General features: G+C 27.3%; 2 protein-coding genes across 2 annotated transcripts in view; one reads left to right on the top strand and one right to left on the bottom strand.

Moving 5' to 3' along the window:
* LOC114120666 (neurexin-1) overlaps window positions 1–19,471 on the top strand; it is a 225,921-nt gene extending 206,450 nt beyond the window's left edge. The window contains exons 10-27 of the mRNA XM_027982637.2: window positions 120–227; window positions 2,005–2,203; window positions 3,682–3,873; window positions 4,327–4,470; window positions 5,001–5,215; window positions 5,485–5,590; window positions 5,657–5,833; window positions 5,905–6,351; window positions 6,647–6,805; window positions 7,424–7,543; window positions 7,741–7,919; window positions 8,826–8,997; window positions 9,071–9,315; window positions 9,462–9,567; window positions 9,679–9,843; window positions 10,385–11,078; window positions 12,144–14,137; window positions 14,686–19,471. Coding sequence (XP_027838438.2) covers window positions 120–227; window positions 2,005–2,203; window positions 3,682–3,873; window positions 4,327–4,470; window positions 5,001–5,215; window positions 5,485–5,590; window positions 5,657–5,833; window positions 5,905–6,351; window positions 6,647–6,805; window positions 7,424–7,543; window positions 7,741–7,919; window positions 8,826–8,997; window positions 9,071–9,315; window positions 9,462–9,567; window positions 9,679–9,843; window positions 10,385–11,078; window positions 12,144–12,417 — 3,702 coding nt within the window. The 3' untranslated portion in view covers window positions 12,418–14,137; window positions 14,686–19,471. The remainder of the gene's footprint in view (window positions 1–119; window positions 228–2,004; window positions 2,204–3,681; window positions 3,874–4,326; window positions 4,471–5,000; window positions 5,216–5,484; window positions 5,591–5,656; window positions 5,834–5,904; window positions 6,352–6,646; window positions 6,806–7,423; window positions 7,544–7,740; window positions 7,920–8,825; window positions 8,998–9,070; window positions 9,316–9,461; window positions 9,568–9,678; window positions 9,844–10,384; window positions 11,079–12,143; window positions 14,138–14,685) is intronic.
* Window positions 19,472–23,945: 4,474 nt separating this feature from the next.
* On the bottom strand, window positions 23,946–27,629 carry LOC114120670 (uncharacterized). Its single transcript, XM_027982642.2, has 5 exons — window positions 25,724–27,629; window positions 25,438–25,628; window positions 25,229–25,353; window positions 25,036–25,169; window positions 23,946–24,907 (listed from the first exon to the last, which is right to left on the bottom strand). Exons 1-4 carry the CDS (start codon window positions 25,731–25,733, stop codon window positions 25,061–25,063), a joined length of 435 nt encoding a protein of 144 aa, XP_027838443.1. The 5' UTR covers window positions 25,734–27,629; the 3' UTR covers window positions 23,946–24,907; window positions 25,036–25,060.
* Between the last annotated feature and the right edge of the window lie 79 nt (window positions 27,630–27,708).

The following is a 27,708-nucleotide window of genomic DNA, read 5'->3' as shown; positions in this document are numbered from 1 at the left end:
TTAAATCTACTTTCTATCAAAATCAATAAAATGAACTTAGAGTTTGTTCAAAGTTAATATATTATTTATACCGACGTCTTATACGATATAGGTAGTTTAATATTTATGTTTGTTTTTAGATGCTGCCTAATTGGGACGGTACGACCAGTGGTTCGATTTCAGTAAAGTTTCGAACCAACGAGCCAGATGGTCTATTATTTTTTAGTAGAGGCCAAACTGAACATACCGTAAGTAAATTTAATAATGTTAAACAGAACTACATACTAAGTCAAAATTGACATACTTTTATAAGCTGAATATATTTTTTTTATTTAAAAATTAATTCATAAACATTGTAATTAATTAGAAATATATATCTTGAATAACTATAAACGTAATTTAATACCTAATAACTGATTTTCACATTATTTTTTTTGGAAAATCTAAAACCAACTTTTTCAAGTTTTGAACAAAAAATAAATAACATAATACTGTATATGTTTTCACAAAATATGATTTTTCTTCGCATTAAGTTGTTGAGTATCATAAATTGTCGTTTTAATTAATTTCAATCATTAATTATAATGTGACTTTCCCCAATTAATTGTATTCTATAACTGTATTTAATATTTAATGTACTGGATAGTTTGAAAATATATTATGATTTTCTTTTTTATGAATAAATCTAATATTCAATAATTTTCCAGTAGATAATAAAATATTACATAGAAATATTAAAATATAATATGCTGATAGACAGTCATCTAGCAGAATCATTATTTGTATACACAAAATGATTATCATTTAATTCAATTTTAACACATCCCCAATATTAATATTGCAGTCACCTATTCAATTAAGATATTTTCTATTCAATGTAACAGTAAGTTACAGCAGAACAACTTCTCTGTTTTTTTTATCCGTAGATACTACAAATTTTACAACATAAATAATATTAGTTATTATACCAACTATTTTTTTTTATGTATATTATTTACAAAACAATATAAATCTTGATAAACTCATAACTATACAAAAATCAAATATAATAGTGAAATTTAAACAAATTATTTTATATTTTCCATTTTCTTCAGTAGGTATAAAAAAGTGTGTTAATAAAGTGTGTGCATTTCTCAGTTAATGCATGTGAAATAATAATAATAGGTACCGGTACTATTTTAAAAATTGATAAAATATCACTAATTCGCTAGTATATTCTTTATTTCATTATATTAAAAAAATATCTCTGAATGTCAATACACAACTGACTATACATTTCTATACATTTGTTATTTAAACTTTCTATAATGGTTAGTAAAACAACAAATATTATTATATAAATTGAAACATTTTATAATAAGCTGTTTTACTAAGCAAATTTACTAATAAATAATGTATTATGTTTTATAAAATATAAATAGTTCTCAGAAATGTATAAAAACCACTTACATTTTAAAGCTGTATTATATTAATATCTATAATACTATATTTTAGGTGTATTATAATTAATTATACTTTGTACTTTTATCACTTAGTAGCCAAATTCCATTTAATAATAAAAACAATTAAAAATTTACTTATCTAACTTTTTTCCTAAAATATAACTTTTTTATTGAAATAATAATTGCTATAGTAACTTATACAAAACATATAATTTTTACATTAAAGTTGTTTTTAATAAGTAGGTTGATAAATTGACTAAGTTACGTTTTAAGTTTTTAGACTAAATATTATACTAAGATTAATAATTAATATAAAAGTTATAGACAGACTTGTTTGCCTCAGTCACTTATTAAGGAAAACCCATAACGTCAATAAACTAAATATACCTAAATCACTAAAATATTACCTACTTATTGAGTGATCACAAACTTCAATACTTACATTATAATTATGATATAATTTTTACCAATAATAACTTTCAATTTTTAAATTAATAATATAAATATTAAAATAATGGGTTTATGATATATGTGTTGTACTGTTGTATCATATTTGGTGATTTTAAATCTAATATATTTCTAGTCTGGTATTTATGCGGTTGAAATGGTTGACGGACGACTTTACGTGTATTTGGACTTGGGCGCTGGTGGCACTCGCGCTGAAGTGAGTTCGGAAAAAACTAAAGTCAACGACGGTCAATGGCATGAGTTTTCGATATGGCGCAATGACAGAGATATACACTGCACCGTAGACGATTACTCTTCAGATTTTACAACAAATGGTATGATATATGTTAAATCGTAAAAATATTTAATTTAGAATATCATGAACATTATCTGTAGAGTTTTAGTTCAAGAAGAGTTGTCAAAGGTTGATCACAAATCCTTGAGATTTTAACCTAAATTTTTCTACATTAGTTTAATATAATTATAAATTATATATAAGTTGTCTGTATCATTTATTATTATATTGTAATCTAAATAAAAAATGTAATTAATATTTATTATGAGTAATGTGTTCATACAGTATGCAGAAAGTTTAATTGATTATTGTACCTATTATTATAAAAATGCTAATTATAAATGTACAGTTAGATCTCTTTGACCTTAATTTAACTTTGTTCAGCTAAAATGTGGTTGAAATTTTATGTAGGGTGGTTAATACCCTACCGTATATACGCTACTGGACACGAGGGACATGTACATTAATTTTGCAGTGCGTGTATAATGTATCTTTAGACGCATTATATAGATATAATATCGTATTAAGATTATTAAACTTTAATTCTTTAATTATGTTAACACTTAAGTGATCTCAAAAGCCCATTTTCACCATTATTACGTACGGTACGTAAAATAAATAATAATATGTATCGTCGTGTACTAATGATATAATATGTATACTAATGATATGAATAACAAAACAATGGACATTTCGCGTTGCCCGTTACAAGTATGCAATGGCGTGACTGTGAATTTTAAGATGGCTTCAGTTTTTTAAACTATACGGTAACATTTTGTATGTCAATAAAAAAGAGTTCACACAGTTTCTATATTTTTACATATCGCATTGCTTAAAAAATAGAGTATAGACATAACAAAATAAAAATTATATAATAATTATTTATTACGTTTGACTTTTAACTAAAGTAATTTTAATTTAATTGTTTATGTTCAGATAACACGAAAAAACTTATTTAATGTTTTTAACCAACCTGAAAAAATATTCGAAAGTCGTATCGTTTAAATTTTACTTCGTTGTCTTCCATTTAGATAGTAACCATAATGTGTATCGTGCTTACAAGCGTGAACATTAACCATAATATGACATACTGAATAACATGCTTACTCCGAGTAGAAAGTTTTGTTCAAATACATTTATTCATAATACACATTACTAGTGCTCGGAAACAGATGACCTTAAACACATTAAATGATGAAATAAAATTAAATATAGCAAATATGAACTAAATATTTCAAAAAATTCACTAAACAAATTTAAAAACCATATAAGTATGAAGATAAAATAAAAATTATAAATATAGATTTGTGTATAATTAACGCATAATAATTATGTTACATATTATGTATTTAGCTAAAAGAGCTAAATTGTTTATAAAGTAGCATCATGCTCAAAAACAAAAAGCCATGTTAACCTTCCGAGCCCCAATAAATTATAACATTTAATAATCTATCGTCACTCCAACAATATGTCTTAGTATTTAAAACAAAACTCAATAATAATTAAATACGTTTTCAGGTGATTCTAATCAGTTACACCTACAGAACGGTATCATGTTGGGATTCGGTGGTCGGGCGGTGTATCACAAAAAAATACCGTCTGGCGTGTGGACACTGTCATTAGAAACGGGATTTGTAGGGTGCGTGCGTGACCTCGTCCTGGATGGTGTAGCAATCAATTTAGTCAGCTCGTCTCTAGAACAGGACCATGGTAATATTTCATTTATTAAGCCAAATAAAGTACACTTAACTGCTGTTATTGTAAAAAATAATTATATATTGAACATACGAGATAAAACTATAGTGTTCCTACAATATTACAAAGAATACATTATTATACGTTAGTGCGATTCTTTCGGAGTAAATATAATATACTATGTAATTAGTGAAATTATTTGAAACCAATTAATTACAGATTTCTAAAAATATATAACTCAATGAGTGACATAATATCAAACCATTAATATTAAAATACTATTTTAAGCAAAAACTGATTTAATGTTTTACAAATGGACTGTATACGTATACGTGAATCCATTGGTCTAGAATAAAATATTGGGATATTATACTATATACATTAAGACTATTCAAAATATTATTTAAAAAAAAATAATGTAATTTTAACTATTTTAATTTTTTTGAACATTGAAAATTATGTCAATAGTGTCTGTTACACCACATTGCCCTGAATCTACAAACAGTTGTCAATCAGATACTTGTTATAACGGAGGAATTTGTCACGAAGGTTGGAACCGAGTGATATGTGATTGTTCAAATACTGAGTACGCTGGTGCTACTTGCATGAAAGGTAATAATAAATATCAAACCAATAATACCTTATGATACTTAAATGTTGAATTTCGGATAATGAAGTAAGTGGATCTCATTAAAAATAGAAATTTGGAAATTGAAATTAAACATTATACAAACGCATTGCAATACATTATTTAGTATATCTAGGAACTCTTTGTGCTATAAAATTCAATAAATGGAACCACAGTCCACAACCCATAACTTAATTTCTTGATTAGTTTAATATCTAATACTACTAAATTCACAAAGGAAAGGAATACTGTATGATTCCGTAGTAGCTAGGAACTTAATTTTATTTTTTTGATCATTTAAGAATATATAATCGTTGCAATATCATATCAATGTTGTATAATTAAAATCGTATTAAAAAAATAAAAGTTATAAATAATCTATATATCATATTATACTAAGTTTGTTACATTTTATCGGGTATTTTTTAAGATAACTTATTTTAGTAGGTATATAAAAGTTAAACTTAAATAATGCGATGATAAAATTAAAATATTTATCTTTATATCTTTATAGAATCATCCATGTACAGTTTTAACGGAACACAATACGTACAAGCAATTATGCCGGAAAAAATGGCGACTCAAGTTGAAGATATGTATTTTCGATTCAAAACAAATAGGCCATTGGCCGTATTAATGAAGACTTTTGATAGTTCATGGGATAGACTAGAAATTGCATTAATAGTTGGAAAAATTAGATTAGCCTTGAAAATCGGTGACAAAGAAAAGGTAGATATTAATTATTATTTATTATTATTTGACTTAAATTAGTGTATATGTCTATTCATAATTTACAAACATAAATCTTATTATTACATTTTATTAATAATTTCTATAATATATATAATAATCTAAAAACAACAACAAAACCAAAAAAAAATCAAAACATTTTTTTACAATTTCGATGGTTTAAACTGAAATACATTTTAAGTTTGAAATTTTCAAAAAAATGAAACTTAAGACGATCTAATATATCATTTATTGTTTTTATTATTTAGGTTGTTTTATGCGGATCTCATTTAGACGATAATAATTGGCATTCAGTACACTATATTAGAAGGGCACATGAAATTCGTTTAAAAGTGGACAATATCACTGTAAAAAGTAATTAAAAATATTACAATTTAATGTTAACTAGAAAGTGATTTCTAAAACAATTTTTTTTTTTAGACGATTCCGACATGGAAGATAAAATAACACTTAAATGGCAAGGTCTATTAGTTGGTGGCACGCCTCCTAAGGATCCAGACGCTTTAGCAAATCTCCCTAGCTTTATCGGTAGTATGCAACAGTTTATACTAAACAAAATCAATTATTTTGATCTTGCAAAAATTTCAACCAGAGGCTGTAAGTTTCTTCTGATAATCTATAATAAATATTGAAATTGAAATGTTTATGTTATCTGTTTTTATTTAAAGTTTCGGAAGACTTGCCCAAAGTACATATGACCTCCAAATACCAAAAACAAGAAAAACCTCCTTCGTTGGTGCACACGGTTACGTTCCTATCAAAGAATACTTTTATAGGATTGCCGCCATTAAAGGCTTACTCCAGAATGGAAGTATATTATAGATTTAAGACTAAACATACGTCCGGATTGTTTTTCTATAACGGTGGAAAACACAACGATTTTGCACTTGCTGAACTAATCAATGGTCACATACTTATCAACATTCGTTCAGGTACGCACGTGATTCGTCTTCGAGATACTTCAAAAAATAGTTACAGTGACAACTATTGGCATTCGGTACACTTGTTACAAATATCGGCCACTATGTTCTGTCTACTTATTGACGATCAAGTAGCGTCAACCACGACCATTTCTAGACCTCATAATATTCAATTAAACGGGATGTTTTACGTTGGTGAGTTATGATTTGTTTTTAATTTTATTCAATTTAATTATGTGTAATGTGAAACTACATAATATCAAGATTATAATTTTAAAAACAATACTTTGATTTTATGATTTTTGTTAGAAAACTACTTACCTATAATATAATACCGTAGTTAGTTAAACCATATTCACTAACAGTGATATCACATTTTATTTACATTTTAAAGACATGTGCCTATATATTATTATACATCATGTTAAATAGTTTAAATACTTAGTATACTTGGAACGTATCACAATAAAAACATAACACATTTATACAGGTGGTGTGCCTAAAGAACTGCATAAACGTCAGTCAAAGCATATACACTCGAGACACGGGTTTGAAGGATGCATGTCCGGTCTGGAATACAACGGCGAATCTCCAGACATGGTTGAGAACGCCACCATACCCAGCACACTCATCACCGTTGGTTGCGACGGTAAGTTCATGGATAGTCACCCCAAAAGTTCTCAAACTGCAAGTCACGATTATTTTTACTGAGTCACATTATATTTTTAAATAATATAGTATTATTTTAAACATGTATTCCTATAATTCCGATCATTATTATTATTATTGTGAGTTCTCAACATTTAAAAAATTCCAAAAAACAATTTTAACAGTCCAAATTTTCCTCATGTAAATATAATAATATTTTTTGTTTATATGAAAATCAAAACCAAAATGTTTATTTTTTAAGAATTTACATCGAAATCGAAACCAAATTTTTAAGAACTAAATCAGAACCGAAAATAAAAAAATAATTTAGGTTCCAGTGCATGTAACTAGAGTTATATTTTTTAATATGGTGACCCACTATTACACGATTATTTTGCCAATAATCCATACAAAAATCTATTCATATGATTGCACTGTAATAGATATAATTTAAAGTTAAGTCATATGGCTTAATATTTTAATTTCATAACAATATGATTGTGACCCAAACATAGGCTAGGAATCATCGATATGCCTAGACGATATTTTTACAAAAATATGATATGATACATAACTTATATACAATATTGTTGTTTGACTCTTTGATTGCGTGACGCAGGACTCAGCAAAATGTGCACGCAAGATATGTGTGACAACCATGGGACGTGCGTGGAACAGTGGAATTCGTATTCATGCGATTGCGACATGACTGCGTTTGTTGGACCGACATGTTCAGAACGTAAGTAGCAATCCGATATTTAAAGTATAAATTAAACGTTAGGATTTATTTCTACTTATCCACAACAGCGATTACGCTCTTTATTATGCCCTTACAAAGTTTTTAAGTGCTGGTATAAATGTAATTCGTGTTTTTTATTATATTATATAATGGGAAATACTCATGTGTTTTTATAAAAACTATCTATATTGTTTCAGCTTCTATTTCCTATGATTTTGGTCCTGATGGGGGTCTTGTAACATATGCGTTCCCCGACGGACGCCAACCAGATATGCAAAATGACCTATTGGCTTTGGGTTTCATCACGTCTAAATCCAGTGGTGTGCTATTCCGTGTAGAAAGTAGCACTTCTGGTGATTACCTACAGCTTGAAATGGTAAATAATATTCGCATTGTACTTAAATATTATAACCATATAGTATTTTTTTTAAAGCATTGTTTATTATGTGAATGCTGATAAAAAAAATAATTCAATGCAAACTTTTGAACTGAAAAAATCATTTATAGCTATTGCAATTTGTGTTTCATATAATAAAATATCTAATATAATACTACTATAATAATAATAATAACTTATTTATAAGGTATTGAATATTGTCATCTTAATAACCAATTTAAATTACCTACTTTAAACATTTAAAATATTTAATTCGTGATATAAATAAATAATATTTTTAAACAGTAACGTAGTTTTTTTTAAAAAAATTAAAAATAACTTTACTAAATATCTACCGTTTTTATAATACGATAATAATTTAATTAATAATAGCCTATAACAGCTAGGTAGGTATGGGATTATATTAGTTACATATTATTACTAGAAAACAATAAAATACCCTGCATACTTTGTTGTTTAACTAATAATTTATTTATTTTAACAGAATATATAAATATATATTGATATGTATAATACATGTAATGATTGAAAACTAGTTTCAAATTTTCAATCAAGAATTTAACTTTCTTTATCGTATATTAGGAGGTAGTTAAAGTTTCCCCTACTTTCAACTATCAATTCAATTTTAGTTTTTGTAACGCTTATTTTGGATTCAATAATACCTTATAAACATTAAAAATGACAATATGATTTGTGTATAAATTTATAAATTGTTTTAAATTACAATTGTTGAACTTTTTAGTGATAGCAAAATTCGTATGTTGCTCGTATAATTTTTTAATACTCTTTTTAAAAAAATACTATACAATTTTATAATAAACTATACTTACATATATGTTTTATAGGTACTTCGTTTGTTAATTGATTTTTCATTTTACCCAATAGGTGAATGGGCACATAGTAGTAGTTTACAATGTTGGAACTAATGACCATCCCATCGGTGAAGCCAATGTCATAGTGAACGACAATTCCTATCATTTGGTCAGATTTGTAAGGTCGGGGCCAAACTCGACGTTGCAAGTGGACGATAACAGTATGCAAACTCTGTATCCTTCAGGTGCTTATTGTAACATTATTTAAATTGAATAAGACGATTTAATTTATGGGAAATATTTACTCTATATTTGCAGGTCACCAACTCAGCGTTTTTAATAGACAGTCAACAATTCAAGTTGGCGGTAGGTGGAATAAAACTAAACAACGTATTGAAGACGCATTCGAAGGAGTAATGGTTGGGTTGGTCTTCAACGGACTTAGAGTATTTGACTTAACAGCCAATAGAGATCCGAGGACAACCAGCAAAGGAGACGCACAACAGTTATCATCGATTTTGGACAGGCTGAACGAACACTCTCTGTTGGACACCATGCAACAGGTTAATTAAACCATTTAAATTTATATTAATTACCTATTAAACATTATAAACCTTGATAATATTTAATAAAGATTGTCGATTGACGAGATATTAGTAATCTCTTAACCATATGTTAACTTATTAACATCTAAAATGTAAATGTTTAGACACCAGCGTCGGGTGTAATGGACGATCTAGTATACTCTGGAGCAGGATCTGGTTGTAACCACGACGATGAAGACCAATGTACTGTTACATTTGATGTTGGATCTGGTGAGTAATATTATATAGTGAATTTAAAAAAAAAGGTCTCATGGTAAATAACTAAGAACTAAAAACATTGATAAAATATTAAAATTGTGTTTTTCTTTTTTTTTAATACAGGAGATGACTTGATTACTCCTGTGTACGTACCTCCAACAGTTGTACCCCCTCCATCATTAGTAACTGATGTCCCCGGAGCATGTGATGACGAAGAGACCGACTGTATTACGGGTTCAGGATTTGGCCCTACTTCTTCTACTGATGATTCAGCAACTACTATTAAAGGTACAGAGCTTCTTATTTTTTACCACATTCATATAATAACTTTACCTACCAATATTACATTTTATTTATTTTTATCAGTATCATTAAACTGAATAAATAGTAAGTGAAACGCAAATAAAAAACCCAATATTACAATATTATATAATAATATTTAATCTCATTACTCAAACGACATTTAATAAATCGTAATAATAAATTGATACGAGTATTATATATAATTATTATACTATGCTTTCCCAAAGGAAAATAATATATTATTTATATGATATCTAATAAATGCACTTCTAAAATTATACAACTAAATGTTGTTTTTGGACATCTAATCTAACTGATTTATATTGGCAGGCATACAATTAATCGTACCTAAATAATTTTAAAATATTGCCACAAAAAGTATATTAAAAAAAAAAAAAAAAAAGTCACCAAAAATATAATAGCAATAATAGCAATAATTAACGTATGAATGTAACTTTGAGGGTGTATGAAAAAATATATCGCTTGTACACAAGTGTTGTAACAATCACGATATCGTTTCGTTTAGGTTCACGTACGGTGGTGGTGACCTACGGTGGTAACTGGACGATGACGCCCGTCAACCAAACCACATGGGTGGAACAACATTCGACGAACAAGACGAATGCGGGGGCGACAGTGAGCACCGCGGTGCCGACCACTAACCAAACGGAGCCGTACTGGTCGTCGGCCGCCACGACCACCGCGACGAAAACGGCCACGCACTCGAGGGCGCCCGGTACGGCTGTGACCGTGACCGCGACCGCGGTGACGAACACGTCGAGCAGTTCGGTCGGCGGCAACGAAAAGTCGACCAGCACGGGCACCGGAACCGTGGTCATCTCATCCACGAGTACCACCAGCACCACGACGCACTCGACGTTCTTCGACGGCGACGACAAGGAGAATGACGTGAAACCGGGCGGCGACGGCGGCGGCGGCGGCGGCGGCGGTTACGAATACGGCGGCGGTAACCGTTACGGCGGCGGTTACGACGAACGCGACGGCGAGACGATGATGACCACGCCAAACGTGGTGTTCGGCGGTGAGCCTTTCCCGCCGGCGGCCAAACCGACGCCGCCCAAACACGCCGAGCCGCCGATCAACACAAAGGCGGCCGAGAGCACGGCGTTCGTAGTGCTCGTCACGGCCGCCACGCTCATCATCATCGTGCTCATCATACTGCTCGTGCTCAAAGTCAAGTACAGGACCGACACGAACAGGTACGTTTACGATGTTGCAATAGTAACACATAGCACAATATTATATGCGATAGGATACCAAAATGCATATAATATGGGTTACGAAATATGGTGTACTCGAGTTTCGAATTTACTATAATATTATTAAAATTTAATGCGGTTATGAAGAACTTGATGTGTGTGTGTGTGTTTCTCTATGTGTGCAAAATACACTTTTGGCGTTTTGTTAGTAGAATATTATTTTTATATCCAGTGCCTAACTCGATTTAATACTCTTTGTTGTATAGGTAAGAAATCAAAGCTTTCCTACACGTTCATTAGAGAAAAGAATATAATATACTTAAACACTGGACCAATATATTACATGCATATAACTAGGGTTGAGGACTTTTAGTTTTTTCATATTTTTTTGGAAAGGTCGTAACAAAAATCAACAAATGTGTTTCATAACACCAGAAGTATAAATTTAAAATTTTATTTTGCAAATTTTTGCATGTTATTATGTTTAATTTTATTTTTGTGACTAGGTGTTAATATTTCTATGCTATGACGATAACCTTTATTCAACTTTATTTTCATATTATTTTAATTATTACGTGATATATTTTCTATAGTTATTCTGTGATTTATTGTTCATTCTCTACAAACACTGACGTATATGATCGTAAAAAATAAAAAATTGTATTTTATAAATTCATGTTTTAAATTATCTGGTTTTTTTTTATCTAGATAGATATTTTAAGCGTCGTCTATTATTTTAAATCGATAATAATTTTTGGATTAACTTTGTACCACAGAAAGTTGCCAAACTAAAATTTAATATGTTGCTCGTATGTGTGTTAGAGAAAGGAAACAATTATTAATAGTGAGATGTTTTTTGTCTGACATGCAAAATTTTCAATTATTAAACGTCTCACAGACGTGCCACCCCGCAATGGACGGTAATGGTGTGATAGGTATATTGAGCTTTCGCTATCCTGTGCATATTTTTATTATAGGTGTATATAAATGCCTATTTCGCGTAGGCGTGTCATCGATTGCTAACATCGTTGTTAATGTTATTATTGTTCATTATAATCGCTGTAGATATAAGATCGAAATGCCCAAAGCTTACGGAGCTCCCGTCGACCAAGGCTCGGACAGGGGCGGCTTGTGCCATCAGCAGCAGCAGCAGCATCTCCATCACCAGCAGCAGGCCAACCTGCTGTCGCCGGGCAACTATCCGTCGTCGGCTCAGTCGTCGCCCACTTACGCGCACAACAACTTCAGGCCGCACAGCGGCGGCGGCGGTGTCGGCGGCATGGTCGGAATGAGCAACAAGCCCAAGAAGAGACAGGACGTCAAGGAGTGGTACGTGTGAGGCGGTCAGGCGTACACGTGCCGTACGCTCACCGCCGTACCCATACGGCACAGCTCGGAAAACAACAACGATAATAATACGCCCAAATATTATTATACCTACGACCTGGTGTTGTGTATATAAGCGTGTACGTTATAAACGTTATCATGTTTTAGGTGTCCTTACCTAAATATTATTTTGTGTAATATTGTAAATCTATATGTATATTATAATATAATATAATAGTGCATTTTATATAGGTAGGTATTGTGTTTAGGCTAGGTAGCTAGGTAACCGATGTAAATATTATAATATATATATTATAATTGTATTTCGCGCGTCGCGACGTACCTATACGAAGACGGACCGTGTACGCGTGTTGGTAACGATGAGGTGACCGTACGTGGTATGCACCGCTTGCGAATATCATAGTACCTATTATTATATTATCAGGTATATACCACGCGCGTTATACGCGTAGATACCGCGAACTTAGAAACCAGACTGCTACCGCGCAGTAGCGCGATCCGCGTGTGATACGTCATTTGTAATATCGTTTACGGAGCGTAATGTTTTATTGATATTCACAACTTACTATAATAATTATTCATACATATATATTTGTATATTTCAATATAATAATATTGTTTCCTATCCTAAACGAATATAGTATTGTAATTTACGCGACGATCGTATATCGTATTCGAAACAAAAATATCATCCATCAGTTACGTCAAAAAAATCGTCCGCAAGACTTTGATGATAGTGACTACGGGTACGTTTTAACCCCACGACGAGGATCGTTGTCGGTTTTTAAATATTTACAATGATCTGTTAGACCGTGCTTTCGAATTATGTTATTTTATATTATAATTAATATTAGACGCGTACGGTTTTTATCTTTATTGGTCTTTTTATTTTTATTATCATATTGGTACCCAATGCTATATTCTGTCATTATTCTTCTATCTTTTACTGTACCTATACATAATATTAGGTAGGTAACTATCGTAATCTGTTATATTTTAGTAATATGATTATGGATAGGTAGCGTTAGAATGTATATGGCATTATGAACTCTAAAAAAAAAAAAAATTATTAAAATATATCAAAGTAGGTACCTATATAATGTATCATATCTGGAATTGTATAAACTTAAAATATTCATTCAATTTCATATTATTCAAAAAGTAATACATATACATTAATTATAATAGTTCTAGTGATACACGTCAGTGGTGTCGTTTAAGAGTGACGAAGTGGGCATTTATCCCTATTTTATTTTGAAATATAATCTATTTTGTAGCTTTATATCTGTAAAGTATGGATACGAATATACGAAAACATTTTTAATACCTAATCAAAATAAAATATAAAATATCTACTACATTATACTAATAAATTATGTTTTTTTAATAAAAAATAAAGTTTCGTTATAACGATTATAAAATAAAATGTCTAAATTATAAATTATAAAATATGAAAGATGGCAAAAATAATTAAATAAAAATGTAAGTACAAACATGGTTAAGAGCATAGCAAGTAATATTTTTAAGCTAAGTACCTATTTGAACTGAGCAAAACTTTCCACCTCTCATTCTATTGAAAACTGAAATGATACCACTGATACACGTTGAACATTCTTGTAAGTTGTGATATCAAAAATATTATCTAATATTTTTCTATTGCCATTACCTATAATGGGTAGGTATTAACCACGAGTGTTTGGCATTTATGAAGGGTGGCTACTAGTTGCGTCCCGCGGTAAAAATTTCTTCCGAATTGCGGCCCGAGTTTTTTTGGGATGCATACGAATTGCGGCCCGAGTTTTTTTGGGATGCATACGAATTGCGGCCCGAGTTTTTTTGAGTTACATATGAATTGCGTCCCGGAATTTAAAATTAAATTAATTATATGTATGTAATTAAATTTTATTATGGTATAATATGCATGCATTTATGCATTGATTTTCATTCAAATAGGTATACAAAAATATGCAAACAAAAATGCATGTTAATTAAATTTATTTAGTTTAAAAATGACAAATATATATAATTCATTAAATGAGTAATATGGATAAAAAAATTTATTAAATATCTATTTGAAATAATTGATGTATAATTTACTTATTTAGCTATGTATTTTGTATAAAGTAGGATGTTGAATTTAGAATTAAAAAACCCGGGCCGCAACTCGTCTGTACCCAAAATAAACTCGGGCCGCAATTCGGATTAGACCTTTTTTCGTAGATATTTTCGGGACGCAACTAGTATGCAGCCTTTATGAAAGTATGACACACGCACATGTAATTTTAAAAAATATTTACCTACGTTGATTCATAAAATGTAAGAAAAATTACCTACTATGTATACAATTTTATAAAAACTTTACTTATAATACTAAAACAATATCACATAAAATTAAAAACAAAAAATGTATTTGGTACCTAAGTTCAAGCTATAGCTAAACATATACAACATTTAATTAAATTTAACTGTTTATGTGTCATAGCAAACAGATTTACAATTTGGTCTAAAATGTTATCAACCATCAATATAATCAATGTTCTTTATAAGTCATAAACATTCTAATACCTACTATCTACCTAATTTATTATCGTAATTACGCGTTGTGTTGCAGAAAAAGTTTCATTTTACTATTCAATTTTATGAGTATGTCTGTACGACAACGCTTTGATTTTCAATTTTCATTTTTATATTTTCTCTCTGTTTTACTAAATGCATTAGGTATACCAGATAATTATATAGCTATAAATACATATAAATGTAAGCATATTTTTCAGTATAAATCCATGAATTATAAATCGGTTTCGGTGATTTTTTTCGATTTTACGTTTCAAGGATGAGACAATAATAATAATCATTACTAATAGTTATTTAAAAATAATTCAAAAATTATGTATTACAACTACTACTATAAGTATACAATTTTATATCATTATTAAATTTAATTAATATTGGTTGTATATTATTATTATATAATTACTACAATAGCAAATTATAATCGAATATGATTTAATATAATGATTTTATTAAGTTATAACAGTAACTTCAAATTCACAATACTATAGTACCTAGTACGTGTCTATAACTTTTAAGGGCATTATATGCAATTTACTATATATATTTATTATTAAATTTAATATTTAGAAGTACCTACTAACACATTGTAATTTAAACCTATCGTCATGCTATCACCAGCTCTTTTGATTGTAGTACTTATCTTTTAAAATTCTCTCATATGATTTTCTCATTTTTCTTGTTTGATTTTAATGAATACGGTGTGTAATATCGCAGGGTTTCCAAAAAATGACTATAGAAAATTTATAAAGGTATGTATTCTGTACCTACCGTTTAATAAATAATACAATTAGAATATCCCATCAATAACGATAACAAGTAGACCCAGAGTATAGAAATAGAAAAAAAGTATGTATGTTGAAACTCTTTTGAATTTAATTTTTTTTTAATTTTTAATAGGTATTTCCAATAAAAGCGTATTTCTGAAAATAAATTATTATCAGGTTCTTACTGCATGACAATTCGTGATGATTTTTTATACGATTTATCAAAACTTATAATAGACCGCTAGAAAAGAGTATAAGTTAGTAACAATCTGAGATCTGATGATAGGGAGATATCTAAATTGTATACGACTGTGACATGATAAATAATAATGTGTTAATAAAAGTATCTATAATAGTCATATTATATTAATATATAATACAAAAATGTAGTACAAATTCATTTAATAGATGTTGAAGTTTATTTTTCTTAAACAGTGTAATATCTAAAATGTCGATTATATTGTTTTTAAGTATTTACCTATACCTACCTAATTAAAAATAGGACATGAGTTTATAAGTTCAAAATCCCTCGATTATAAACTCTTCCCAATGTTTTACACTCGTTAATGAACAATCACATATCAATTGAAAATAATGATTGTATGTTTACTATAATTAACTCCTGTAATACCTAACTTAGTAATCAATTACTACCGGACATGTCTAACTCTATAAACCATTTTTTGTGGAACCTATATTTAAGTACCTAGTTCGTCAACTACAGAGACTTATACCGAAAAATATTAGTTCTCATCCTTGTAATGTAGGTATCTTACAGTTGTAATTATTAATTATGTTATTTTAATTATGTACGGAATCAAATGTGAAAATATATAACTAATTAACGGATTTGAAAATGCACACACCAACATTCGTCGTTGGTCTATATTCTATAACAATATCGTTTTCTCGTTCCATGTAAAATATATTATAAAGTTTAAAAGTAAAAAATAATTATTAAAAAATGTAGATTATTCGTTATATAGTGGAATCTTTGTACAAAAAAAATTGTTTATTAATAATAAAATACCTACCTACTAATAGTTATAATCAATATTATCATGTAACACGCAATAATAGTTTTGTTAGTTAACGGGTAAATAATTAACTAAATAGAAAAATTTTTAACTCATAGGTATACATGATCATGCATAATATGTAAATATATTTAAAATGTAGGTAGTTCCCGAAATCTACGCTCAAAATTGATCGCGAGACAGCAATTTGATTTTATAATTAGCTTACACAACTAATTTTCTTAGATATCTATTAACAATTTGATATTGATATTTTTATAGAATATAAACGGTGATAATAATTAAATTTATAACATAGTAATATAATATTATTAATCAATAATAATATTATTTATAAAAATATAAATGTGATCAAAAAACAATTCTAACGTCTTCATAATGTTAAATGAAGCATCGTCAATAGCATTAATTTTTAAATTAAATTAAATTGTTTAAATTATGTATAAATAAGATACATTTAATTTCACACAAGCATTTATAATTTACTATAGTAATCAGTACACTTGATTACTTGATAATGATTTTTTTAGTATCTATTAACAAAATGTTTTTAGAATAATTTAGTTTCATTAAAATATATTATATTATAATTTTATATACGTATCTACCTATTTCGTTATACAAACGTATATTATTTATTATATTAAATCATTATTATTACTTTTTGTATTCTAAAAAAAAATATCCATGTCATATTTTTTACACCAACATCAATTTAATGGTTCGGAAAATATATTGTAATTGTGCTAAAATTATAATCATTTTGATGTAAAACTTTCAATTTGAAATAATTACATGTTTTTATCAATCAATATTTAATATTAAATTTTTACTATTATTTGGTCGTTTTATTGTATACATTCAAAAAACTAGAACAATGAATTTTTAACGATGAGTGTAAAACAGAAATAACAATACGGTTTAAACAATTTTAAACAATTCAAAAAATTATTCATGGACTATAGGTACGATTTATTTAAATATTTTTAATACATTTATTTGTATTACCTATGCATACCTATAATTAAAAATGGGTATAACGTCAAATAATGCGAGTCTTTTAAATAATTTTAATAATAAAAAGTGTTTAACTTGTTTTATTCTTCCAAATCATATCGTATTTGTAATTTTATAACTATACAAAAAAAAATATTTAAAAAAAAAAATCAAAGCTTAAATTACCAGTAAATTAAATTAATTCCAATTGCTTGTTAATGAATTACAACTACCTATACAACTATCACAATTATTGTTATATGATTTTAGAGAAAATTGCAAATTTTATAGGATATCTAATTTTATAATAATGCTTTTCTGAGAAATTCATTAATGTTAGTTTTTTTTAATATTTAATGATATTATAGTATTATACTATGATTTTTCAAACCCATATCATTTAAGTTAGAACGTAAAAAGTGTCTCATTTTTTCCTCAAAAATAAATAAACAAGAATGCCCTTTTATTTTCATACTTTTAAATCAATAATCCATTAAAAAAGTAAATACAATACTACTAATCAGACAGGTATATCAGAAGTAGAAATACACAATTAGGTAATAGTTATTACTTATTACTTATAACTTATTAGGTTCTTGTATTTAAGTCAATTTAAAACATCCAATTATCGGTCAACTTTATTAAATGTTAGGTTTAACACTTATTTTAATCGAAATCTCTGAGTACCTACTTCGAAAATCTTACCTAACTTCCAAAACCCATAATATATAATCCAACCGATATAGGTATCTACCTAAAAAGAATATTTTTTTTCAAAGCATCAGAATAATACATTTGATTTAATCTAAAACTGTCATACATTTACTACATAAAAATGCAATATTATTATGATATAATATCGTTTTGTATGTATTTTTTACAATTAATAGTAATAATTTTAATTTTAATTCATTATTTTAACAAATTATTGTAATTCCAAAATTCTAATTAATAACCTTTGATACAATTTTAATTGTTAAACCAATGTAATAACGATAAACCAAATGTAAATGTAATTATAATGCATGTAATATCTGTTATTTAATGCTAAACATGTTAAAATTATATGAAGCCGTTTCGGTAGATTAGATAACAATCAAATTACAATTCTTTAAATAGGTATTTATATCAATACAAGATATACCTAAATATAAGAAAATTGTATTTATTTTATACGTACCTAAATATTTTGAGTAGAAATCATATAACTTAAGTGCGAAATTGTATTGAATCTGTGACATTATTTTAAATGTTTTTTTTTTTTTAATATTATTATATCTATATTAATTTTAAGCTTAATTTGTATTTGGTGTGTGTAGTAATGGAACGAAAGCAATAAAACAGCACATCTCTTGATTATTGAATCTATATGATAATGTTAAACATCATACAACTGTCAGTTACAAAACTACTGAGATCATAAATTAAATCATTATAAATATTAAATTTTATTTAAGTATTAAAATTGTAACAATATAAGATATTATTCAACCCTGAGATATGCTGAACTTGACTTTTTCACCTATTAATTGTTAAAAATATAATTTATGTATCTATTAGAAAAATGCTTTTGTAATTTATATGATTGATATAATACCAGTATGATTTTTAAATGTTGACATCTATGTTGTTAAAAGTCTATACTAATAAAAATGTTGATTAGTTATCATAGAAATGTGACATATTTAATTAAATTATTGTGCAAAACTCCTATGCAAGATAAAATAAGTAGGTAAAGTACCTAGCCACCTAGGTACCTACCTAATTAGGTGCTTGAGGTTTCTTAATTATTAATAGCTAAGTACCAAATACTTTAGAAGTAAAAATTTATTTTACGAGTATACGGATTAAATACAATATTATGTATATTTAAATAAAATGTTTAATTTGAAAGTACTATTATTTATTAATTTATATGATGATTACATCGCATAGATAATAAATTAATATGTACTTACTGTATCTATTATACATGTATTGGTGAAATCCATAAAATTTTCTAGTTTTCATTGCATTAATATAAATAAATACGCAATTAACACTATATAGGCATTCATGGGCGTAGGTAGGAAATATTTGGGGGGGTTGGTCTAAATATACATCAAGTTTAATTCACAATGTTTATTTTAAAATTGTTTTATCTTTAATTTCGGGAGGTGTTTGAACACCCAAACCCATGTAGGTACCTACGAGTATACTAAATAAGAATTAAATCTAATGAATCTTTATTGCTATTAACAATTTAAATTAAATTTAAAACTACAATAAATCATGCTCTTTTATTTCTTTAATATTTTTAATTATTTATTTTATTCACTCAAAATCAAAGTAAATATTGTATTAAATAGGTATGATAAGGGTGGATAATAAGAATCGAAGAAAGGTAATAAAAATGATAAAATGATGAAGTACAAATAATTTGAACAACTATATATTTATATTTCTAAATATTTTGAAATACCTACTGATAAAAATTTTCAAACACTGGGACGTCTAGACTCTAGACACTATACACGTTATTAGATAATATATTATTATAGATAATTCTAAAATATACGTAAATGGAGATAGAATTTGTAGATAAGTACTTTTTTTCATTATTTTTAAAATCTATAAATAACTTATCATCAATACCAAGTTAAGTGGTATAATATACACGTTTACCTGTGTTATTTACTTAATGTAAGTACTACGACTATTACGTGATGTGTGTGGTGTAATGGTGTATCATAAAAAATAATAATGAGACCCTTAGTAGTTAGTGCTTAAAGTATAACTCCATCTTCTTATACCAGTATAGTTTTGCTATTTTTAAGTTAACTGTACAATCTATTTTCGCCAAAACAGCTGTTTTTACCTTATTACTTCCTACCGCTTTTAATCACTTTCTCTCACTGCATTGATTGTATTCATGGGCGCCCATTACTTGCCCTCCCTCTGGACAAAAAATATTAAAAACTTGTAGCTTAATAAATATTACCATAATATTAGTATTATCTTTGTTACCTAACATTTGAGAATTTTTTTTATTTTGACCCTCTCCCCTCTAAAATGTTACCTATAGACGCCGATGATTGGATCTCTTAGTAATAAAAAGCCTATTATGAAAAAATTACTAATTATAAACAGTAACGTTCACTTCAGTTAATCTATAATTTTTACTAACCCTGATTCTTCAAAGATAATCTGATTTACCGATCTATCTAATTTATCTACCTTAATTCTTGAAAATGTTAAAAAATAATCAATAATAAAATTATGCATGATGTTTTTGAAAGCTATTAAGGAATTAAAAAAATCTCAATCAAAAATCATATCTTGAACGTTAAGTTGGTTATATTTAAAAAAAGGTTGTTGGCTGAACTTCAGAAAAATATCTTGATCTCTTTAGTTATTTAATGTAGGTAAAAAAAAAAGGTAAAAAATACTTCTATTTGGGATAAACTATAATGCATTCTTAAAAAAAAAATTATGTCTTTAGAGTCCATATCTACTGAACTGAGCCCTGCCAAATTCTGAAAATAAACTAGTAGAAATTGAAAAGTATCTAACTTTATTGTACCTATACAATTTTCAAGAATCATCTTTGACTTCGTCCACTGAAAGGTTTATCTAAAAACTTAACAGATATTTTTGATAATGTTTCTATTTCCTTGACAGCGGACTTCAATCTTATCAGGCTTGGTTGACTGCATTAAAATGAACCTAAGCTGCTTAAAGTATTTCTGAAAGTTAGAGATAAGGCATTACAGTCATTACACAAAATTTAAATCTTATTACAGTAAAAATAATAGATACAATTTCAGTCATCATTTCACAATTTCACAATAATACAACATCTGAATGTAATCTTCTACATTAGACGAATGCTGAACTAAAATAAATAAATAAGGAGAGTTAATCATGATTAAATATAATAACGGTATATCTTGTATAATCAATCGTCACTAAGACTTCATAAAACCTATGTTCTAGAAATTAAAATATCACTATAAAAATTTCACTGGATAGCTTTTTCATCAATACAGAAATTCCAGCAAACACGTATATATCCAACTATAATTTAAATTGCTCTATTTATATCTCACATTTACCTAGAATTTCCGAATATTTTAATTTTGTACACAATTTAAAACACAAATTAACCCAATTAAATTGGAAACTTCTTTTAACTCAAATAAACTTAATATGTTCCACTAAAACTATTGTAGCCTAAGTCCTAAAATTATCGATCTCGTTACGTTTGATGTAACTTTTATATTTTCAACCTATATGACGTTTTGTGTACCTATATATTAAATGAAATGTGGGTTATGCCTGATATATTTTTTCCAAAGTTGGTTTAACAGATGACCTTCAGATGTTTAGATTAAACTCTAACACATACTCTGGTATTCATAGAGGTGATCTCATAGCTACTAAGTCTATTTTTAATGCTTAATTTATCTAAATTTATGTAAATTATATTGAATCTTGTATCATTTAAGTCGCATTAAATTGGAGCTATGTTCCAAAATTCACTTCAACATAACTAATAACACTCCACAACTGAAGAAAAATTGCTATTCAATCTGAACCCTGTTAATATCATATTATATGGTGTACAAATTTACCTAAGATTCATTGGTCGTCTGATTACCTTGGCCTTAAAATGTCTGGTTCTATATCTATTTAAATTTCAATAATACCTGATTAATTTTATTTTTTGAACTTATTCTAAAATAACTCTACCACCAATGCTTGTAACAGCATATTAAATCAAGTTTTCTCCGCGTAAAATATGCTATCTGTCTCCCATTGCTACATCACCTTCAGTTAAATTGAATACTTTTCATCCACTATTACATATTACTACCACTCATTGCTGCGCCCTAATCAGCTTAACATTCTAAGTACCAGTAGATTAAAAATTGCGATTTCACAAATCACAACTACCTCTAAATTGTTCAATCATTTTGATTGGATGGAAACTTTTTCTCAATGTAAAGCAAACAAAGCGATCATTGTCATTAGCGATGCCATTTTTTCTTACATAGATCGTTTTTTTTTTACTATAATCTCGTATACTATAAAAGAGTATTAAAGAATAGTAAAGCACCACCAATTGATTTTTCTTTGAGCTTAAAATAAATATCTTATTAAATAAGAAAAAACTGTAGGTATATGCTGCCTAGAAATAATCTAGACTGACTTCTGACTATACTAATTTCTCAAAACTCCCATTGATTTTCAAACTAAACTATCAACAGGTTATTATTCAATAACAGCATTCAATAATATTTGAATCGTGATTAATTTAGAAATATATCAGATAAATAAACCAAAATCCTATCATACCATTTCAGTATGTCATAGATAAATAATTCCTTTAAGCCTAACCGTATCCAACAATCTATTATGTAAATACTTTTTATCAGTCTTTAGCCCAAACACTTATATTTCACTGATTGTTTTGTTACATTTACCTTAAGCTCTCTCTTCACGCTCATTCTTTATTCCGCAAGATGTATTTTATACCTAGAGATTATAAAAAATTACTATTCCAATAAACCAGATGTTCTTTTGGTACATCTTACCTCACCTATACAGAATATTTGAATGAATCATGTATACAAATATTAAAAGATTCTTGGATCATGTATTAATTGATGATCAACATGAATTCTGTTCCAGTAAAAATCATCACTAATTGTAGCGTTGTTGTATAATATACGTTAATGACAGATTTAAAAAAGTTTTAAGAAAATGTCACCACTAAAAATTTTAGAAAAATGTTTATTACAGTTTGTCACAAGGTACTAATAATATGAACTTATACGCTTGGGAGTTGGTAATTCTCTCGCCTTTGTTCAACTATTTTGTATCAGAAAGAATCAATTTATCTTTTATTCAGGCTTATCATCTACATTGTTTTAAGTTTCTTCTGACGTTTAATAACGTGATCATCTAAACCCACTATTTTTCTCTATTTTTGTTAATTCATTTACGAGTGGCTTACTCGAATAAAAGTTCTATTATAATATTGTATACAAATAGATAAAGTAAGCTTCTAACATTGTAATAAAGCAGATTATGAATAAACATCACGGTTGATAAACCAACTAGAAATTTATCTTTTTTTAGTAACCAATAAAATAATTAACCATTGATTAATACAATGCTACCTAACATTGTAGGTTATCTTTATTGTTTTTTTAACAATTATATCATATACTTGCATAAGCTCTACGTTATGTACATATTAGTAGAGACACAATAATCCATATTAACTACAAACCCATACAATAATATAATATTAACATACAATATACTGTACTTATTTAACACTAATGACTTGACTTATTAATGGTAGTTAAATAATAGAATATGACATTTGAAAAAAATAAAATAATCTACCTAATGTCAAATTTAAATACAGAACATATTAAATACATTTCTTAAAGTTTCAACTTATTAAAAGCAAAAGAAAATAAACTGAAAATTGTCTTAGTAATTTAACATTCTAACAGATATAAGTTTTATTTACCTATAGTAAATTAGTAACACAGTTTAATTATACAATAATTGTAAATGTATCAACAAATGAACACAAAAAGATAAAAATGTAGTATTTTATAATCATGCTTATCACAAGAAAAATATGGAACATTTTTCATAAGTAAATTAGGGAAATTATCATACATAAATATCAAATAGATAACAAATAATTTTACATAAATAACTTTGAATACAAACAGACAACCATACTCAATAACAAAAATAGCACTAAGTATTGTACTAAAACATGTTAAAAAAAAAAAAAGTAATGAATAAATCAGAACAATTCAAATATTAGTCAATTAACAATTATTAATTTACCAATAGAACAAAGTAATAACCTTACATTCAATAAGATATCATATAATACCTATAATATATTATCACAAGTAGCATGAATAGTCTAAACTCTAAATAATAATAATAAATGTTTTGAGGAAGTCTAAACTATATAGTACCATTATATCACAATTATTTAAATTACCTAACCGATTGTTTTTTCGGTCATTAATAAAAATCAGTATTTATGTATTAATTTTGTTAATTTTAATAATGACAACCATTATTTCATGATCTAAAAACAAAAAAAATATTATATTTTTCATACATAAACAGTTAATGGATAATATTAATAGTTGAATAGAAAAAAATAATATATAGTTAATGTTTTTAAACAAAATATGATGTAAGCTAAAAACTTACCCCTTTTCTTTTATTCTTGTCTTATTCAAATGGCCTTATCAACTTCTTTTGCATCTAACTGTGCTTTTTCTGTATTATCTTGGGTTTGCATATTTTGATAATTCTCCCGTTGTTGTTCTTTTTCTTTTTCTTCTCTAAACATATGAATCCCATTAAAAAAATGTGTTTTTTTAAATTAATTAATTTAACCAACTTTTCAAATCTATATAACAAATCGGGTTCAGAAGTATCTGCAAAAAATGCATTGAGCGAAGCCAATCTTTCCAGTTTTAATTTTTTCCTATCTGAATTTTTAATTTGTATCAGACGAGGAATGCCCTTTAAGTGTAATAAATAACAAATTAAAATCATGATGAATAGATTATTCTAAATTACAACAATATTATATAACATAAACATTACATCGCTATCAGGGACTACTTTGGATTCGTCTTCATTGCTTTCCCTCTTGTTCCCTTTAGATAAGAGATTCTCATCATCTGTTTGTTTATAATTATTACTAATTTGATCCTTTTCATCGTGCACACTCGGTTTTACTAATTCTTCGGGGATAAGAAGCTCGTCATTTCTCCTTTTGTGATTTGACAAATTTTCTAATTAGAACAATAACAAAATTTAATTTCTATCGAAAGGTATCGAAAAACAAATGAGAACATTAAACTAAATGTTGTAAAGATTACATGCATACCTCTGGGCATATTGTTCACGTAAATAACACAACGGTTATAAATTATAAACCAAAAATTAACTGAATTTAGAAGATATATGTAACATATTCAGAATGAGAATCCACCAAAATATTATATTAAAACTGAATTAAATGAAAAAATAATGACGCCACTCATATCAGTTGTTATCTTATAAACTGTATACAGTGTATGTAACATAAGGGTAGTTCTTATATTACTTGTGTCGCTATCTAGTTAAATCAATACAAATAATAGTAGGTAGTTAAATCTAACAGCTTGAAAATAATGAAATAAGTTTAAAAACAGAGATCGACAACTCGTGGCCCATGAAATGATTCTTTACGACCGCAATCAAATTATAATTAATATAAAGATAAAGAATACTACATTTTATTTATTAATAATAGGTAATTTCCAATTGACATTTATTACGAAAATCTTGTATAATTGTTGAACAAAAGTATAAAGTATTTATAAAAACATTGTACACATTTTCTAAGTTTAGTTTAACGTCAATAAACAACAAAATATGACTTCAGTATTACTGAATCGGTTTATAATTAGGTGTAATCGTCTTAGTTTTGCGTATGATATTCATCAAATATTCAAGGGGGCGGGTGATATGGGTGTTAGAACACAGTGAGTAACAACAGTCAAAATGTTGAATGTATAATTCACTCAAAATATAGCACATAAGATTTTACAAAATATAATACGATTGCCCTTTTAGCAGTCATCTAGCTTTATTGAATGGAGTACCTAATATTCGATAAATAGAACAGCTAATAATAGATATAATAATAACTGTTATTAAAATCATTTACATTATAAGACAAAAATGAATAGCCACTATTATTACCCCGTTTGTTGATGATACTCGACTTATCAAGGCATCCTAATTATTACAAGCTTCATTATTCAATTTTCCCAACAATAAAAATTGTAATTAAATATCAGTGTTTTAAATTTTTATCTGTTGTTATCTTCAATTTCTTTACTCATGACTCATGCCTCAACAGATTTGAAACTTGCAACTCTGTCTCAATTCATATATGTCAAGTTAAGATTCAAACTTTAAAAAATAAGAAATGTCATATAAATTAGAACAATATTACATAGTCAAATAAGTTTAGTCTTTAAAAGTACAAAAATACAGAATGTATATCCATCTAGATCTGCTGTTAATTAGTATTTATTTATTTAAAATACATGATATACATGAAAAATAGATTTTTAGTAAATTGTATATTATTTTAGTAAAGTATTAATTTAAAATATAATATGAATAATCATCATAATAATATATTTTTCATATTAATCATTTAACTTCAATAGCATAATCAAACATTTTATTTCACAAGGTGGTAATGTTTAAATATTTATAAATTATTCAATCCATACTTGGAAAGAAAGTAATTTTCTTCTTCTAAAAAAAAAAAAATTTAATTTAAAATTTAAACATACTATCGTATTAATTTTTTTTTTATTTTGAACATTTTGTAGTTTCAGCTACACAATACATTTGTATAATTAAATTAAAAATAGTACCTAGTAAAAATTGAATCACTGAATCTCTGAATTGAAAATTGTAGTAACTAATTAACTTTAATAAAATATAATAGTATTATACCTACGAACAGGCGTGCATACGGGGTGTGCAAAAATCTGTGTCTATTTTTCATTTTTGATGAAGAATTGTTAAATTACCTATTTAAAACTAATTATTAAGAGTAAATTAGTTAGTATATGTAATATAATACATAAATTGATAATTCTTTTTAATTTAAACAACAGTCAAGAATAATATTAAATTTACATCTAATATTCTAAATTTTCATTATCAATAAAATAGCATCTAAAAAATTTAAATTTATTATAATACAAAGACATTATTTATCTCACTGAATTGTAGTAGGTCGAGTAAAGTAACCCTTACTAAAATAATTCTGCACACCCTGTGAAAAATTCCTGTGCACACTTATAC

Source organism: Aphis gossypii, chromosome X, assembly GCF_020184175.1.
Source record: "Aphis gossypii isolate Hap1 chromosome X, ASM2018417v2, whole genome shotgun sequence".
NCBI lineage: Eukaryota > Metazoa > Arthropoda > Insecta > Hemiptera > Aphididae > Aphis > Aphis gossypii.
This window is presented reverse-complemented; position numbering and strand designations above follow the sequence as displayed.

Coding starts and splice junctions, on each gene's coding strand:
- LOC114120670 (XM_027982642.2), bottom strand. Junction 25,354..25,437: donor AAGTAGTCCCTGATAGCGAT/GTAATGTTTATG, acceptor TTACACTTAAAG/GGCATTCCTCGTCTGATACA. Junction 25,170..25,228: donor TTGTTATATAGATTTGAAAA/GTTGGTTAAATT, acceptor TCATATGTTTAG/AGAAGAAAAAGAAAAAGAAC.